Source organism: Bos grunniens, chromosome 4 (genome assembly GCF_055505025.1).
Source record: "Bos grunniens cultivar Pamir isolate PY7600 chromosome 4, Bosgru_T2T1.0, whole genome shotgun sequence".
Classification (NCBI taxonomy): domain Eukaryota; kingdom Metazoa; phylum Chordata; class Mammalia; order Artiodactyla; family Bovidae; genus Bos; species Bos grunniens.
In genome coordinates this window covers 110,137,516-110,157,110 of record NC_141168.1, presented here as the reverse complement: position 1 = coordinate 110,157,110, position 19,595 = coordinate 110,137,516, and the positions used below count along the sequence as shown (strand labels likewise).

Sequence of the window (19,595 nt, the reverse complement as noted above, 5' to 3'; positions counted from 1 at the left end):
AGTGGAACCTTTATACACTGCTGGTGGAAATACAAAATGGTACAACCAGTTTGGAAAAGTTTGGTAGTTTCTTTGAAAATTAAACATATTAATACATTTGCCATACAAGTCAGCAGACCACTTCTAGATACTCGGTTTTAGTCACTAAGTTGTGTCCAACTCTTGCAACCTCCTGAACTGTGGCCTGCCAGGCTCCTCTGTTCATGGGATTCTCCAGGCAAGAACACTGGAGTGGGTTGCCATTTCCTTCTCCAGGGGATTTATCCAGACCCAGGAATCAAACCCGGGCCTCCTGCATTGCAGCAAATTCTTTACCGACTGAGCTACGAGGGAGGCGCTCTAGATATTTACTCAAATGAAACGAAAGCATGTGTCATATCCACACAAAGACCTGTACACGAATGTTCATAGCAGCATGATTCATAATAACTGCAAACTGGAAGCAACACAATTAACCATCAACAGGTGAGTGAATAAATAACGCAAATTACGGCAAATTCATATGAGAAAGAATGTACTACTAATACAGTCAACATAAATGAACCTCAAAAATACCTGTGCAAGTCAGATATCAAAAAACACAATACTGTTTGATACCATGTATGAAACTCTAGAAAGGACAAATAGAATCTATAATGACAAAAAGACGATTAGGGTTGCCAGGGGTTCAGGTAGAGGAAGGAGACTGAATGCAAAGGGGCCTAAGGGAACTTCTGGAGTAATGGAAATGTCTTAGATCTTGACTCTGATGGTAGTTTATATGAGAGTATAAACTTGTCAGACTTTATTAAAAAACACACTCAAAATGGATGTCTTTTACTGTTTGTAAATTATATCTCAATAAACTTGATTTTTTGAAAAAAAGCAAAATAATATCCAAATACTGAAGTGAAGTGATAGTCGCTCAGTCGTGTCCAACTCTGTGCAACCCATAGACTGGAGCCTGCCAGGCTCCTCTGTCCATGGGATTCTCCAGGCAAGAATACTGGAGTGGGCTGCTATTCCCTCCTACAGGGGAGCTTCCCGATCCAGAGACTAAACCCGGGACTCCTGCAATGCAGGTGAATTCTTTACTGTCTGAACCACCAGGGAAGCCCATCCAAATACTACTCAGCATTTAAGGAATCCAGCAACAGGGAAAACAAAAGAGTTAGGAACAAAATACTGACTAAAACAGATAATATGGAGAACTTTTTCAAAATTTAGAGCAATTCACAGACATAGTACAACTATAAAACCAGGATAGAAAGTTTATTAAAAAAAAAAAAACAAGCAAAGAACAACAACAAAAAAGATAGTTTGAGGTTAAAAATATAACTGCGCAAAGAGTAAATTCAATAGATGTTTGGAAAATAGCACAGATTTCTTTAGAATAAAGCAAAACAAGCCCAAAGGAAAGAAAATAATTAGAAAGTAGAGGAAAAGATGGTAAGAAACATAAAGGCCAATCTGTAAAACTGAACCTTAAGAGACTTAGAAGTCCCAATTGAAAGACTGAATATCTGACGAACAAGAGGGATTCATGAAGAAAGAACAGAACAAATAGGAAAAAGTAACTTTTAAAAACAAAATAAATATGCACAGAAAGATCTCAAGGAATGCCCAGCAAATTCGACTTAAAAAAGCACCACACCCAGTCACATATTTCTGAAGAACACATCCTAGCAGCTTTCAGAGAAAAAAAAAAAAGTCACTAAAAACTAATTAGAAAATCATATCAGTAGATGATTTTTTATTAGTAACATTGAATACAGAGAAAGCAATGTTTTGTGGCAAAAATTGTTCATCCTAGATTTCTACAATCAAGTCATAATCAACTGCGAGAGACAATAAAGATGTTTTCAAACAGGTGAGGATTCAGAAAAGTGTATCTCTCATACACAGTTTCTTAGGGAGTTTCTCACAAACCTACACTAGCAAAAGAAGGGTGTGAACCACTGAAGAGGAAGAGTCAGGATGCAGGAATGAGTAGCTCCAAGTCAGAGGAGCAGTGAAAAAGTCCCAGGAAGACAACGGTTCATCAATCCAAGTAAATAACCAGTTCTCAGTAAACCAAAACTTCAGAGAAACTTCAGGAAATCGGGCAATTCAATAGAAATAGATGATATGATGAAATGATTGAAAAGAAAACATTCTGGCTGTGATAAAGGCAAATAGTGTAAGAAAAATAAAAAGGCAATCATAAACTCCAGGAAAAACAAAGTCATGGTCTGAAAAAGCAGTACACTAAAATAGGTGTAATTTTTTTAAAGTGATGTAGAATAAGAAAAGAGAATCCAGATGTCTGTATTTAAGAAAGAAGGACTCTCTCAGCCTCACAGGGTTTTAACATTGGACCTATACCTGAGGTTGCAAAACAGAATGCAAATATTTAACAACTTTAGCAAAGTAGCTGATGGAAGTTGTGAGGAAAAGTTAGGGAAATAAAGAATTCCTCTCTTACTAAATGTAGACTCAAGAGACACTGCCAAAAGAGAAAGAACAAAAAAAATTATGTTTAAAGACATTATTTTAAATCATCATAAAAAATAAAAATGTCCCTATCAAACCAAAGAGGAAGGAGATTAACAAGGAGTAGTACTGATGAGCTAAATCTTCATCTTTCAGAATAGGAAGTCAATAGTTATTACCTGAAGTTTAGATATTAAGAAATAGAGCATAGCATATTATCTAGATTCACAGAGGAACAACCAGAAGCACCAAACACAGAATTAAAAGAAGTTGTATATGGGTACTGGGCACAGGGATAGTTGGGACAGGAGCCTTGCTTTTTTATCATATACTCTGCTATAGTAATCACCAAGCATGTATGTCATGATTATCAAGGGGGGAGGCACAAATTCTTTAATACTTTCTAGTAAGAGATGGTGGGCTGCCGTCTATGGGGTCGCACAGAGTTGGACACGACTGAAGCGACTTAGCAGCAGCAGCAGCAGCAGCAGCAGCAGGAAGAGATGGTAGATGTGCCCTCCCCTGAATCTGTGGGGCTTTGAACTCACTTGTAACCAACAGAATGTGGCAGAAGTAACCCCACCTGTTCCTAAGGACACTGACTGGCTTGTGGAGCCATGCAGGGCCACAGGAGTCCAGTTACTCTGCAGCCTTGACGCTGAGAGGAAGCTCAGGATACACGGAGCGGCAGGGCGTGCATGCTTTGGTCCACAGGCCCCCTGCTCAGGTCTTAGCGTATGTCAACCAGCCTGAGTGAGCACTAGACTTGTGAATGAAGACATCCTCTCAAAATGAATCAACTCCCTAGCAGCTGTGTCATCACAGGGCATCACTCAGACATCACAGGGCAGAGATCCTACTCTCACTGTGCTGTTTCCCAGCCACTCAATCCTTGAGCCTAAGAAAAAGGTTGTCTCCAGCCCCTAAATTCTGGGGTAACTGACTACACAGCCATATTAATCAGAACAACGTCTTTAAGAGAAAACATAATTACTTTAAGTTAAAAACTACAAATAACCCCCTTGGTATCCTACTTCAGTTACAAGTCCTTGCAATGTATCTGACAGCAGCAGGCTGGGAACACCGCACGCTTTCACTCTACTCTAGTCTATTCCACACCATTCCATTCCTCCCCTTCTCCTTCCTCTTCCGCTTTTTCCTCCTTTTTCTTTTCATCATTACTATTAGCCACACCAAGTAAGGTCAGATCCTTTGGGTGATCACAGTCAATTGATCTAAGCAGAGAAGAAAGGTGTTTGGAGCAGCAGCAATGCCAAACAGCAGTACTGGGCCAAGGTTCACGGTGAGACGGGCCTGCGATAAGCACAGCTGTAGGGGCTTACACCAGGACTTTACAGCTCATGCCAGACTCTTCAGGAAACTGATTGTCAATCCTCTCTATAAAATTTCATGACCGGGAGAATCGGAAACTATATCCTAAAATTCCCACCAAAATATCTAAATCAACTCTGCCACAAATCATATGACCATTTAAAATATCAGTTAATACTGTTTATGTAAAATTATGTTCATAACTGAATGAAAATATCAGTGGAAAAATTAGTTTAGAGGGAATATATCTTAGTGTCCAGTCTACTTGCTAATTACTAAATTATTCAATAACTCCTAACTACTGTCATAATCCAATTTACTAATATAATTATTAGACTATATAACCTTAAGAGTTTTAAATGCAACACTAATGAGTGAATAGAAAAATAACACAGCTGCTGAATTTGGTGTTAATTTACACTTTTACTGTCATAAAAACTCCTGTAAAAGAGTAATCTTTGCTCACTGCTTAGCTCTTCGGTAAGTCACTCAACAAGTATTTATGTGCCAGATACTGTTCTAGACACTGGGGATAAAAGCAGTTAACAAAAGGGGCAAAAATTCATGTCTTCATGGAGCTTATGGTCTAATGCAAAGCATACATTCTATATTAATTCATGCATTACTTCAAGACATGTGCATGATGGACAATGCAATATGGCTAAAATAAGGTGAAGGTGAAGTCACTCCATCGTGTCCAACTCTCTGCGACCCCGTGGACTGTAGCCCAGAAGGCTTCTCGGTCCATGGGATTCTCCAGGCAAGAATACTGCAGTGGTTTACCATTTCCTTCTCCAGGGGGTCTTCCCGACCCAGGGATCGAACCGGAGTCTCCTGCACTGGAGGCAGACGCTTTAACCTCTGAGCCACCAGGAAAGCCCTGGCTAAAATAAGGTACCCAAGAAAAAGGAATCAGACAACTATGCCATTTTATCATTATGGAATTAAAAAGCATGATAGCCTGAGTTTACTTATTCAACAAACACTGGTTATGGTCTTTCTAAACGTACCAGAACTTTAGGCTTCACTAGGTTTCAAAGCTTGAACTCTTAAGAAAATTCAGATTTACGTAAGCATTGCCAGATTCTGTCACTATTTTACATCTCCACCATACAGTATCTCTCACTTCTACCTCAACTTAGCTCACCTTCTGCCATGTTCTTCCCTCCTTTTAATGAGTCTGTGGTCCTTTCAGTTCATAAGGTACATCTCTTAACCATTCTCTGTTGGCCTAATGATGGTTTCACCTCTCAACTTTATCACCTAAGATGGGGAAAAAATTATACCATTTTTCATAAACAAAGATGCTACTCTTGACTCATCTCAAAAGTTCTATTTTTCTCCCATCAGGAATGGGTACCACCAAATCAACCAAGCTTTTTTATAGTTCTCCTGGAAACCAACTCTCCCATCTAAGTCAACCTTTTGCTCTTTGCAAAACTAACTGGTGTAGTTGAGGACCCAAGAGGCACCATCAATCCTACACGCTAGCCTAATGAGCTTTTGGTTAGAGAAATTACCACTGATTAAATCTCATGGGCTTAAAGGAATTTGTAACAACTAGCAGGATGTCTCAACTTTTCATTTCATCTTAATATGTAAGAGGTATGTTATTTCAAAGGAGGGATGCTGTCCCTGTTCTTTAAGGGGACTTCCATAACTTAAATATACTTCAGTCCTGATCAGCAACAGGAGTCCTTTCCAGCCCAATCTCTAAATCTTGTCTCTGGGTTTCTTATGGCTCAACAAGAAAACATCCCGTTTTTATCCAAGGCTATTTAATAGCTCCTTTAAGTGATTCTACATGGTTGGAATGTAGACGACATCATCTAAAACTCCCAACTTGAAACCACTCAGCTAGCTTCCTGGTTTCCACCAAAAAGTTTTAAAATATATTGGTCAGAGCCAATAGCCTAACATTTAAAATGCAAAGACATATTCTGTTTTTCTTGTTCTGTTGCTGAATAGGGCTAAGAGTTAATGTTTCCAACTTTACACATTCATACCTTACCTTCTAAAAAGAAAACATTAGGAAAAATACATGTTTTACACTAATTTTTAGGAATACCTAACACAGAAATTATGAGATTACTTAACAAAGAAAGCAAAATAAAAAAGAGACTTCATTAGAGATTAGTGTCCCTGAAAGAGAACTACCTCTTTTCTGTGGATAGATCTTAATGACTTAAACACAGAGTATAAGGAACGAAATTTAAAATGTCCTAAGGTGGTCATGCCTTAAGAGGAGCCTTGGAAAATTCCAGTGTGTGCCATAAAAAGGAATAATTCTGTTTGAGATTTTGAAATAAAAAGAGAAAGAACAAATAATTCCATTCCTCCTTGAGTTAAATTGAACAGTGAACTAAAGTAGATAGCACCACGCTTCCAAAAGTTCTGACAACGTGTTCCTGGGGGCGCTGTGTCCTCAGACCTGCCGACAATAAACCCATTAAAGGACAGGATATTGGGGAAAGGTGATTCCCTGGCGGTCAGTGGTAAAGAACCTGCCTGCCAGTACAGGAGACGTAAGGGACAAGGGTTCGATCCCTGGGTCGGGAGGATCCCCTGGGGGAGGAAATGGCAAACCACTCCAGTATTTTTGCCTGGAGAATCCCATGGACAGAGGAGCCTGGCGTGCTACCACAGGGTTGCAAAGAGTCAGACACAACTGAATGACTTAGCACACAGAAAGATTTCACTTAATTCCATTCCTCCGAAGAGTTCTTCCAGCACAGAAAGCCACATTAGTGGTAAAAAGAAAAGTAAAGAATTCAAGCAATTAAAATGTATTCAGAGTAACTTACATTCTTATATTTAAAAATGTGCAAATCATTTTCAACTTTTACTGAATGTGTGCACATTTCCTGATGTTAATGTCTTCTCTATAGTATGTAAATTAAGCCCAAGACTGTTAACCATGGGAATTACTTAAATTTTAAAACTCACTTGACTATAAACTATATATGCTGGAGTGAAAAAAATGAAAATTCCTCTTTTCAATATTTATTATTCCCGGGAAACCAAATAAGTATAACCCAATATACAGATCTGTTTTCCCTCTTTATTTGACACTCCTTTGTATTAACATTCCTGTGATGGAAATAACCCATATGATCCCTTACTTAATACCTACACCCCCTTTTCATTATTTCATTCATTTGTTCATTCATTCATTTTATTTCCACTGGATGTAGAATGTAAATGGACGTGACCCAATACACACTTTCTGCCTCAAGGAGCTCACCACTGGGGTGTGGAAAGTTAAAAGGGTCAGAAACAGTGGGAGGAGGGGAGATTGGTATTATACCTTACATAATAAGCATAATAATATACAGGGCAGACAGACATATACTAAGCACCATAAAGGAGGGCTGAGGTTGTTAAGATTCAAAGGAAGCAGAAATTTTATCCAAATGAAGGTATTAAGGACACACACAAGTCAGGAAGCACATGACTAACGGAGGAGAAACAGGGTCTGAAACACATGAAGACAGAATCTGGAGGGTGGAAAATTCTCCCAACCCTCCGACGTATAAAATTTTAAGTGAAGAAACTGGTTTTCATCAGTGTTTGCTCAAAATGGAAATTCACCCGTGTCACAGATAACTTTGATAATTCAACATATGCAATCGTGAACATTGTGCACTAATTTTTTCTTTTAGGATAAGAAAGGTGTGAAATCGAACTTATCAGAATTCCTTTGTTTGTAAGGCACAACCCAACAGCAATACTACAAACAATAAAGAGGACGGTATGTACCCTCCCCCCAAAAAACTGTGGCATTAGAGCTTGGTTCTGAAGGATGCATACACAGTATTTCAACAGGTGCCGGCAGGTGGTACAGGGAGGAGAGCGTACCCTGAGACCAGCTCCCATTAAACACAGCGGGGGCGGCAAGGAGCCCAGGGAGAGGAAATGGACTAGTCAATATTAGTGTAGGATGCAAGCAGGGAACGCGCACAAAGAATACAAGAAAATCCCATCAAAGTTGAAGCTAGGACTAAAGATGAAAAAAACAGACAGTCACAGGGAAAATTTTAAATATCAGTAAAGTATTTGAGTGTTCTTACTAAATAGCTTGGCGTACAGATACAGTCAAAACCAATAATCTGCCAGCATGTAGCTTGAGATATCAGTCACTTCAGCATGGGGTCTCTTTGCGACCCCATGGACTGTGGCCCTCCAAGCTCCTCTGTCCATGCGATTCTCCAGGCAAGAGTACTGGAGTGGGTTGCCATGCCCTCCTCCAGCGGATCTTCCAACCCAGCGATCAAACCAGTGTCTGCTGCATCTCCTGCACTGCAGGCAGATTCTTTACCACTGAGCCACCAAGGAAGTCCTACTAATGTTACATGCAACTCTAAAACGATGAAAAGTTCTCATGTGAGGGGCTTATAATTTAATTTACTCTACTTCATTCAGGACACATATTGGGCAACTAACAGTATGGACCCTGTTATTTATGGATATAAAAGATACAGCCGACCCTTGTCTTCAAGTCAGCAAACATAAAAGCATTAAACTGAAAATACTTTTCTCATTCAAGGGAATGTTCTCTGATACGCAATGCCCATCAGTCATCCTGTTCTGTTAACACTAGATATAAACCTGTTTTTGAGCCTTAGTTATCCTCAGTTTGTATCTACAACTCATGTAACTGAGGAATAAAGTAACTGATTAAAAATCAGGCAATTTTTTAATGCATTTACACAACAGTTCCTACACAGGTCAAAGAGGGTTGAATCAAGTTAAATCTAAAACCCTTTTCAATGAAAAAAAACTCCTGTACTGTGATTCTAATTCTACTGAACTAAAATCCTTTAGGAAGGCTAAATAGGACTCAGTAATTAAAATGGCTACTTGAATGACAAAGTAAGTAGCTGTCCAAATTCAGGTAAACTACTAACTGTTTAATACTGATTCCATCCTAAATGGGCTTCCAGGCGACTGCTGTGTGCGCAAACATACAGATTCCTGCCACATGCTTTACGCTGCCTTTATTTTGTGATACATAACATACAATGGATTATTATTCAGCCATAAAAAGGAACGAATCTGAGTTGGCTGCACTGAGGTGGATGAGCCTAGAGTCTGTTATACAGAGTGAACTAAGTCAGAAAGAGAAAAACAAATATCATATATTAATGCATATACATGGAATCTAGGAAAAGCGTACTGATGAACCTCTTTGCAGGGCAGGAACAGAGAGGCAGATGTAGGAATGGGCTCGCGGGCACAGCAAGGTAAGGCGAGGGGGCAGTGCACTGACAGAGTAGCACTGACACGTATCATTCCCACGGGCAACACAGGCAGCTGGCGGGAAGCACCTACAGGGCACAGGGAGCTCAGCTGAGAGCTCTGTGACGCCCTGAAGGGGTGGGCTGGGGGTGGGAAGAGGGCTCAAGAGGAAGGGAATATACGGATACTTACGGCTGATTCAAGCTGCTGTATGGCAGAAACTAACACAACACTGTGAAGCAATTATTGTCCGATTAAAAATAATATTAAAAAAAAAATGTTCTTGGGATTTTTCTTGTGATCCAGTGGCTAAGACTCCAAGCTCTCAAGACAGGGGGGCCCAGGTTTGATCCCTTCTCAGGGAACTGGATCTCACATGCTGATAAATAATATGTGTGTGTGTGTATATATATATATTTTAAAGGTGCCTTTATTTCACCTTAATGGGGAGCAGTTACATAAGTAGTTGGTAAAACAAAATCAAGCATGGCAACACACAGGTGACACTCAGAACAACTGCCCAGCAGCTCTTACAAAACTCCTCCCTCTGACTGCTCACCCACCTGCCCCAGTAGACTTGGCATCTATAGATCACCAATCAAATGGTAACCTTTATGTAGGCAGGCTTGTCACCAACCACCTGTGTCTATTTTCCATGCGCCTGGAAAAGGCCCCACTTCCAAACACTACCTTCTTGTACTCCCACTCCTCCTGTGCCCAGATTTCATCTCTGCTGTGTTCTAGAACACCAGGAAGCTCATGATTAATTTCCTTCCTAAGAAAACTGAGGAGGACTCCTCTGGGGGTCCAGTGGTTAAGAATTCACCTATCAATGCAAGCGACACAGGTTCGATCCCTGGTCCAGGAAGATTCCATACGCCACAGAGCAACTTAAGCCTGTGCGCCGTAACTCCTGAGTTGGTGCTCTAGAGCCCCTGAGCTGTAACTCCGGGAACCCACATGCCTAGAGCCTGGGCGCCCCAAGAGAAGCCACTGCAGTGAGAAGCCTGCGTACAACAACCAGAGAGAAGTTCCCACTCGGAAACTAGAGAAAGCCTGAGCGCAGCGATCAAGATCCAGCGCAGACAAAAACAAATCAATAAACCTTAAAAAAGAAGACTGAGAAGCTTATCTGAGCCTCATGAGAACTAGAAATGGTGTGATTAGTTCAAGAAGCATGGGCAACACATATTTACTTAGGTGTCTAGAAGTTGCTATCCTACCTAATTTTCAAGTATTATAGTGTTTATTTCACTAACTGGGAATTAGATGCCAGGGCCACATTATGAAATAGTTCATAAGCATTTAGATTTTTTTTAACTGTTCTTTGTCTCAAATGAATTTAGTATTATTACTTACTTAACTACATTATTTACCTCTATTTTTACTTAACTATAGCTATTTAAATGATCATAGTTATTACCCAATTTCCTTAAAAGCAGAATGTAATGGATAATCACACTTTTTTACAGATTTACTTCAGTAAGGCATACTGCAAGAATTCAGGAATTTCCCGAGTTGATATGTCATTTATTCCTGGCAAACCATCACCTTTGTCTACATATAGTTCATTTTTTTCCAAACTAGAAATGTACTCACTGGAGTTAACTCTTCCTTCAAACGAAAGAAATTATTTTAAAATTGCTACTGAGATTTTAGAGTACGTCAACAAATTTCAAATGGCATGGCAGGCAAGATGCTTACCTCTGGACTTTAGTTTATCTATAGTACCAAAGGGCTGAAAGGCCTCCAAAGTGTCTTCCAATCCTACTATTAATGAGTTTCCCATCACACAGAGTATTGGATGTTTTATTCTTAAAAAGCATTCTTAGGAAATCATTAATAGTGAGACATGATTTTTTTTTTAAGATAATTTATTTTTTTTTAATTTTATTTTTAATTGGGAGGATAATTGCTTTACAAGTTATGTTGGTTTCTGCCATACAACAATGTGAATCAGCTATTAAGTATATATATGTGTGTGTGTGTGTATATACACCCTTCTCTTGAGCCTTCTTCCCAACCCTCATCCCTCTCAGTCGTCACAGATGGCCAGGTCGTGCTCCCTGTGTTATATAGCAACTTCCCACTAGCTATCTGTTTTACACGGGGTAATATATATGTTTCAATGCTACTCTCTCCTCCCTAAAGGTAATTTACTTTTAATAAGGAGTCTGTTTTCACAGATATCCACTTACCTTTGTTCTAAACATAGGAAAATACCCTAAAAGATACTCAAGTTTAAACAAGTCTTCCTCTTAAGAGCTACTTCCTCATTGATAGAGAAATTCTAATAGTTCCATAGTGATAACAGTTGTGTGAAAAGGATACAGCGCAATCCATGGCAACAATTCAGCACTACCAAGTTCTTCTGCGGCAACAAGGAATCGAAGAACATCACTATGAAAATGTGTATTTACTAAAGTTCAATAACTTGGGAACTTCTCAAGGAGCTCTCAGAGAATGAAAGACAAAGCCTACTTTTCACATAAAAACACATTTTAAATTCGTGCTTCTCCTGCCTTCCCTGAAACAAGTCCTAATAAATATATTATTCACCCACAAAATAACAGTTTATTCAGAAGGATTCCCATAAACTAACCCACCAGAGGATTCATGTTTATGCAGCAACCAATCATGTATCTTTCTACTCTGTTAATAGGTTTTCCCAGAGAAATCACATTTTTACTCTTTTTATGATATTACTGAGATCATTAAAAAGAGGAAATGGGAAAACTCTCCTTGAATAATAATCGGTGAGCTATATGCATTTTTCCTGGTTTTCTTAAAGCAGTGATTAAATTTGTTAATAGTGATAATTTAACATATTCAGACATCACCAGTTTATTCACTGAAATACTGAGAGTTTTAGATTCCTGAACTAGTACTTGAACTTGAATTACTTCTCCTGCTACCCTAACAAATTTCATCCCCGGAGACAACACTGATAACACTAACCAGTATCTCTGTAATGACATGATATTCATGTCTCCAGGTTACGGTGACCATACTATTCCTTCAAAACCAGGGAGAATTATTATTTAAAATCCCCTTGGTTTTTAAACAGTAAGTCCTTCCTAAATCCTTGTTGAGTAAGTGGAGCTCAGATGTTCATATCTATCAATTGCACACCAATGTTGTCTTATACAGATCTCTGTGTATGTCCCTAAAGTGAAATTTAATCCCGCCAAAGCATTTGATTCTGATTAGTGTTTCAGTTATCTAATTATTCAATCAGCAAATTCACAGTAACCAAATTATCACAAATATTAGCTGCTCTAAAAAAAAAAAAAAAGGTTAGGTGAGATATAGCAAAAAGTCAATGGAAATAAAGAGAAATGAATTATTAAAAAGATCTAAGAATTGTTCATCCCATGACAAGGTTAAGTTCTGTAAATGTAGAGACTTTTTCAACTTGTTCACGGATGTATCCCCAGCTTCTAATAGTGTCTGGCAAATACTGGGCCCTTGATAAATATTTGGTGAATGGATAGATTGCTGATAAAACATGTTATTTTATCCATTCTGCATACTTAGTTCAGAAGGTAAAACGGGATTCATTTGTGGAGTGCAGAAGCTCTAATATAGGTTCATACTGAAGTCTGATTCTGGCGAAGGCTCCCAGATTTGGAATTACTAACTGTAAAATACAAATAAATTTATATCCCAGACACTGACTGGCTGATCAAGCCTGGGCCGGGGATACATCAAGCCACAGGTAAGCAAGAATTTCAAGTCATTATCCCTGCGCATGCCGGCAGTCCCAGAGCCAGCAACAAGGCAGCTTTTCAGGCAAATCCATCAAATATCTCAAACTTTTGAAAAACTAATGTGTTTATTATGCGTCTTCAAGCTTTGAGGCTTAACTATCTGTGGGAAGGGCCTATAATTATGATCAATTACTTGTGACTTGAAGGCATTTATACAGGCACCTATCTGCCCTTTTAAGAAACCTTTAAAGAACCAGCCACAGGACTGTAAAATGGATCCTCTGGGGCAACAATAAATCACAAGTTTGGGGGCCCAATTCTGACAACTCTCCCTTAGAAGGAAAGAATTTGTCACCTGTCCTTGATTTCCTAATCCTGCCTGAACAATTATCGCCATCATCTAAAATGTGAATTCCTAGTCAAGCTCAGCAAGTCATGGGGACCAGTAATTGCCCCAGGCAGAAGCAGAAGGGAAGAAACAGGAAGGAAACAAATGGAATGGAGATCTGCAGCTCGTGAGGATGACATCATCGATGATTTTCTCAAGTGTCATTGAACTTCATGGCATATGACTGATGGTTTTTTTCTGACAAACTATAGGCTCATTATATTCCGAGTAGCTTAATGGTTCCGGAGCTTGTAACGTCTAGGCTTGAGTATGATTCGTCCCTACAGGAAAGGACAGGTGAGCTAATGCCTTACTGGGAACTTCTACCAAGGCAAGCCCCCTGTCCATCCCTCCCCACCCCCCCACCCACACCGTCAATCTTCTTGAACACAAATAATACTTGGACATCTGAAGCGCTCTTAAATTTACAAACTGTTCATATATACACTATCTCAGTTTCTCCTCACGATTCTTAAGAGGTAGATGTCATCTTTACCACTTAACATGTGAAATAGTTTTAGAAAATGATGCCTTTGTCTTCCAACATATCAGTACAATTTCGACTTATCAATGCAATCTCCTAAAATTTCTCAGTACAGAATCCAAGACGTGGCTTGGTTAGAAATGTGTAAAGACACACCAAGCTCAAGAAGATAAATCAAGAGAATAAGTTGGATTTGCCGGCACAAGGGCAAAAACAACTTCCCTCTGTTATGAGAGTAAACTGTGCTTTAGGGAAAGGACAGTGTTACACAGGGGTGCCTCCGGAATACCTCGACGATTGGAAGGCCATGATTTTATTCATATACATGATAATCATCCTTAACTGGACACTATCCATAGGTAACAGACAAAATAAAACAAGAATTTTGGACTTAAATTCTAGCGGTGGAATTCACCCTTTGGGAAGTGACTGGGTGGTTCCGCTAGGAAGATAACTAAGTTACAGGGGACAAATGTACCCTTCGCTTTCCTCTCCAGTATCACAAAGACGACCCAAAAGGGTTTCTGTTGTTTTTTCAACAACAACAAAAAAATACACAGGTTATAAAAACCTACTGCTTTTATATACAATCTCATCTTCCTAAATCACTGATTCTTTCAGTCCCTCTCTTCACTATTGGCTGAAACAGAGGTATATTGGGATCCAAGCTTTATAGCCATTTATTACCTTGTTTGTGTAGTTACGATTCTTTGCTGCCTTCTAGCCTGAGTCCTAACTGTGGCAGGAACAAAGTACCATACAAGTCATCCGGCCTGGGATGAGAGGAGACAAGTCGAAACCTCCCAGGAAGACTCTGTAGACACATGGGCTTCCTGAGTCTATAGAGGGCTTGGTATTTCAAAGGTCAGTCTTGGGTCTCTCCACTTTGGTGACTAATGTTAAATTGTTTGACTTTTCACAAAAATATTTAGCTATGCTTATTTACATAATCTCGTCCACAGCACACATACAGTAGTAGATATATATCTGTTGAAAAGAGCCCCTCGACGGATAAGGAGACAGGAAGAAGACCTCAAGACCTCCTTTTTCCAACTTATTATCTTAGACGTTGGTTGAGAAAGGTAAAATCACACCCTAATTTGTAGAAGTTTCCGGGCATTCCTTTTCAGCTTAAAACTATGCACCTCTGTTTAAAAAAGAAAAGGATGACACACCACACAATGTCAAACACACAATGGGGAAATTCCAGGATCACTAAGAAAACACCATTATCCAAAGTCACACACACTTTGGTTTAATACTGGTTCCCACACAAGAAACGCGGTAAAAACTGCTGCCTCCCCACCCGGCAGCACAGCCCACCCAGGAAAATCCTGGGCAGGACGTTTAGAATCTAAATATTTCATAACCTGGACTGATTGACTGGAGAAGAAGCCTAAGGACTATGCTCTCTTAGACACACAAAATAATACAAACAGGTAACATATTTGGAAGACATTTTTAAAAGGACACAAACTGGGCGTTGGCACTGAAGTCCTTCATCAGGCATCCTTATCAATATGCAATGTTAGCGAAAAGAAACTGTAGGTGTAATTGACAAAATTATTCTCAAGTGTTTCTGCACTTTCAAACCTCATTTATACTAGGCTATGGCAGAAGACTTTTCTTCCTACTAATTACCACCATACCCTGTTACCTCTCATTCATTCTCTCAAAAACTCCCCTAATGGCCAAGGAAACTACACGGGTGGGCTGGGGGTGGGGGGAGGGGGGCGCCCGTCTCAGGTTGCCTTGTTCTAGCCCCTAAAAGACATCCATCTTTCAGGACCTCTTTCAGGACGAACCGGAGAAAAACACTTAGAACTGGCACAGCAGCGAGGAAGGCTGCGCAGGTCATATTTTCTGACTGGTCTTTTTGCTCGCTGTCTGGCAAGATCACCAGCTCTGGCTCGTGGCTCTGTCGACAAAACTCACTCTCACTCAGTAAGGTCGACGGATGGCGCCATGCCTCCCCCGCCGTCCCCCCACCCTCCCGCACGCGCAGGATCTTCGTGGGGCCGGGGATCCCAGCCCCTCCCCCAGCGCACGGCCCCCGACGGCACGGGCGCCGATCCACCGCTCACCTGACCACGTTGGGGTGCTCGAAGGTCTCCAGGTGCCTCAGCACCGCCACCTCGCGGATGGTGGAGAGCGGCATGCCCTCCTCGCCAGTCTGCACTCGCACGCGCTTCAGCGCCACGAAACGGCCTCCGTTCTTCAGGTCCCGGGCCTTGAACACCTTCCCGTAGGCGCCCTCCCCGATCTCCGCCACGCACTCATACTGCTGGTCGGCACGGCTCAGGCCGTCCTTCTCCATGCCGCCCGGCGCGGTGCCGCTGGGGCGGGCGGGGGGCGCGCTCGGCTCGCTGGTGGCCGCCGCTCGCCTCCTCCCGGACTCCCCGGCTGGCTCCCTCGGGCCCCGGAGTTCGGTCTCGCTTTCTCTCTCACCCCCCGCCGACTACCGCGCCCGGGCGCTCGGACTCTCGCGGCCGCCGGGGCTGGATGGAGCGACCTCCCCGCGGGCGGGCGCAACCCTGGTGCCGCCGCTGCGAAACTCCGCCTGCTGAGTCGCCGAGGAGCGAGCCGATCCCTCCTCTTCCCTCCCCGAAGCGCAGTCCTCTGCAGACACCGAGGCGATTACATAGTCTCAGTCTCAGCCCGGGCGCGTCTCAGTCCACGGTCATTCCACCTAAAAGAGGAGACGGGAGGACAAGAAAAAAGTGTAATTAGACATCCCAGGCGCATTCTCCGGGGTTCCTACAGGGACCCCTCCTCCTCCTTTACGCAGCCCCCATCGCTACCCTCTGCGAGCTCCTGCCCTCTCCCAGGCCGCTTAATCCTTCCTGGTTCCTCCGAGAAAAACGAAGTTACTTTTCTTTCCCTGCAGAGCTGGAGCCGTCTTCGCGCGGAGAGGTTGCAGGGGCCCCTCTGGGATGAGCGCAGGGCGCGGGACGCAGTGGAACGAGAGGGGGCGTGCCAAGCAGCCCAGAGTGTGCCGGGAGCGCGGGGGAGGGGAGGCGCCGGGCACGTCAATGTCACGGCTTAATATTTCCCTGTATCATTGTGTTGCGCTGCTACCCTCCCTGCCTACCGGGCCTGGACGTCAGGGGACAGGGGCTCCATGGGTGCCGTGGGGGCGTTCTGGGGTCTTGCGCAGCCTGGTGTGGAGAGACCTCGGGTCCGCCCGAGTGCGGCCGTAGAATGTGGGTGGGGGCTCCCAGGACCTTTGTAACCCGATGCTGGGAGTGTGCGAGAAGGGGTGGTCAGACATCTGCTCGGAAATTGCTTCCTTTCTTTCTACTTTCAGTTTTTCTACGAGGAGACATTTAAAAACGACACACAAATGGTCTTTTTAAGGTAAAAGAGTCTGGGTTGGAAACGGAATCCTTCCTCTGACTTGGGAAGACCTCCCTGGTGGAAACCCATCAGATCCGAGAGGGCGGGAGCTCCCGCTACTCGGGAGTGGGTGAGAGATGCCTCCCCCCGCGGTGTGGCGGCGGGGGCGGGAGGGGGGGCGGGTGAAGTCGCCTACCGAACCCTAAGAATGGGATAAAGAGGTGCTCGCCGCACTTCAGCTTGTCGTCTCCTTGGAGAACAACTTCAGAAGCAAGGCGGCATAATCGTGACTCGCCTTTAATTTTTCAACCGATTGCAACCTGAGCAAAACTCAGCCTCCCCTTAAAAAGGGTAAGGGTGGGGGGAGTAAAAGCTGAGCCTCCAGGGGAAAGCGAAAAGGGGTTGCGCCCCCGCGGCCAGGACTCGCGAACCTTTCCCCACTACCCGGGTTGTTCCCTAAGTAGGCAGCAGAGGTGGTTGCTCCACTCCCCTTTCAGCTTAAGGTCGGGTCCGAATAGCAGTCAGTGACCCCCGGAGCCCACCCCCAACACACACAACAAAACAGGGAAGGGGGGGTCGCACTCTTCTTTCCCATTCAAACTGCAATCCAGGACCCAGGGGACCTCCGCTCCACCAACGCTGTGGCCTCCGCCGGACATTCACCGCTCCGACTGCGTGTCCGAAATTCCCGGAGCTCCTCGGAATTACCTGCCCCGCAACCTCTGGCTCTCTCGCCTTCCGCCAGGAATTAAAGATACAGACTGCGCGACCCCAGCGGTCTGCGGGCGGAGGGGACCGCGGAGAGCACCGGGCCCCTCACATTCTCTCCATTCAAAATTCTCCTTAAAAGGTGAAGGCTAGTCCTGGGGGCGGGGGGAGGGCGAGGAACGAGCCCCCCGAGCCGAGGAACCAGCGGTCGGAGCCAGGCCGAGGGCCACACAGGTAGCGGAGGAGCCGCGGCGAGCCGCGCCGCCCGCCCCCTCCCGCGGGCCCCCTCCCCGCCCCAGTCCTGCCCGCCGCCCGGCGGCGAAGGAAGCGGCGGGGACGTCCCACCCCCGCAGGGAGCTGCGCCCGCCGCCCCCGCTGGGCCCCGCACCGCCCGCCCCGGCTCTCCCCGCCTTGCTCCCCGGACTGTCGGCTCCGGCGGAGAGAAACGGGAGCAGCCGTGCCTCCCCCCTGTCCCCCGCCCTGTCCACTTTTTTTGTTGTTGTTGTTGCTTTCCCACGCTGGCTGAATGTGACTTGACCCCATTTCAAAAAAGTTTGACAGAGTGCTTCAACATTTCCGCATTCCTCCGCGACTACAAAGGCTGCAGCCGCCTCCTTCTGCTTTCTGTCTCTGCTCTCTGTCTTCACACTCAATGAAATCCTTCATGTGCCTCTCCCGAAGCCTGCCAAGCACCGCAAGGGTCGCCACCACCGCGGCGACCTGAGGCCGCCCCGGGGACCACGACTCCCGCGTGTACACACACGCAGATGCGCCCACGTGCACACTGACGGATGCGGGGCTCGGGCCCGGAGGTGTTCACCCATGGGGCGTGCGTTTTAACGATATTTTAAATTAGGAAAGTAAACTAGGAAACTAAAGCAAGCGTCCATCCTTGCGGGGGGACTCCCAGCCTGGGCACTGGCCGCCGGCGTGCACTCCTCTCTTAAGTGCAGAACACGCCCGTGGGGGCTGCCAGCAAAAAGTCTGCGTTAACATTTATCTCGCGGTGGGGAAGGTGGAGCTCACACCCACACCTCGGCGAGATGGAGGGGGAGCTTTCGTGGGGAAATAAATACAAGGTACCGAAACACATTCTCTCCCGCGTGAGGTCCCCCAAAGCAGTGCATTTTAAACCCTGAATGTAAATTGCTCGGTGAGTTTCCCAGTGGAGCCTAAGTTCCGTTTGAAAGACTGGAGAAGAAGTGTTTGTGTGGGTGTTTGTGCGCAAGACTGTGTGCGAGCAGGCACAGGAGCTCGGCGTTGGGGGGAGTCCCTCGTGTGGGATGTTCCCCTCTAGTCAGATTAGGAGAAACTCCTGTAGCTCCCCCGAAACTGGCCCCTGTAACCACCCCTCCTGGATCGTAAGGGGTTAACCACAGCCGATTCCGAGAACCTACCGCCCCCCACCCGCCCCAGTCACCCCCACCCACCCTCCCCTCCGACCCGGGCCAAGCCCCCAAGTCTTCCCCAAGGACCACCCCCCCACCCCGCACCCTGCCGCCCACCCATCAGCGCGCACAGCGCCTCACCTGAGGGGCCCGGCCGCGGCGGGCCTCGCGAGGGGGCTGCGGGGACCGGTCGACCTTCGCACGTGTCCGCCGCGGCGCGGAGCAGGTAAACCGGCTCGAGGAAGGAGTTAGCGGCGCTCGCTCGGGCGAGGGGGTGGGCACTGCAGCGGAGGGCGGAGGGACGGCGGAGGGCGCCGCCCGCGCGGCGCGCTGGGGGCGGACGGAGGCCGCGGGGCTCCGGCCGGGGCTCGGGGCCCGAGCCGGGGAGGCGGCGGGGGCGGGGTGGGGGGCCCTGGAGGCCGACGGCCCGCGACCCTCCCGGCGGCCGGGTGGGGGGCTCGCCGCTCAGTGGCCAGCGAGTGTGCAAATTAAAGCCTTCCGGAGAGAGGGGAGGCGGCCGAGCCCCGGCTGTGCTCTGAGCCTCCGGCTCTCCGGCTCTC

The 19,595-nt window shown here is 44.9% G+C and overlaps 1 protein-coding gene across 6 annotated transcripts in view; it reads right to left on the bottom strand.

The window, feature by feature from the left end:
* CDK6 (cyclin dependent kinase 6) overlaps positions 1–19,391 on the bottom strand; it is a 251,474-nt gene extending 232,083 nt beyond the window's left edge. The window contains exons 1-2 of one of the 6 annotated variants that reach the window (XM_086397894.1): positions 19,177–19,391; positions 15,688–16,292 (exon numbers count right to left, since the gene is read on the bottom strand). In XM_086397894.1, coding sequence (XP_086254020.1) covers positions 15,688–15,920 — 233 coding nt within the window. In that variant the 5' untranslated portion in view covers positions 15,921–16,292; positions 19,177–19,391. Of the gene's footprint in view, positions 1–15,687; positions 16,293–16,404; positions 17,619–17,647; positions 17,931–19,176 lie in introns of those variants that run through there. The other 5 variants (XM_086397898.1, XM_086397895.1, XM_086397897.1 and 2 more) reach the window with 5 other exon arrangements.
* Positions 19,392–19,595: the final 204 nt, after the last annotated feature.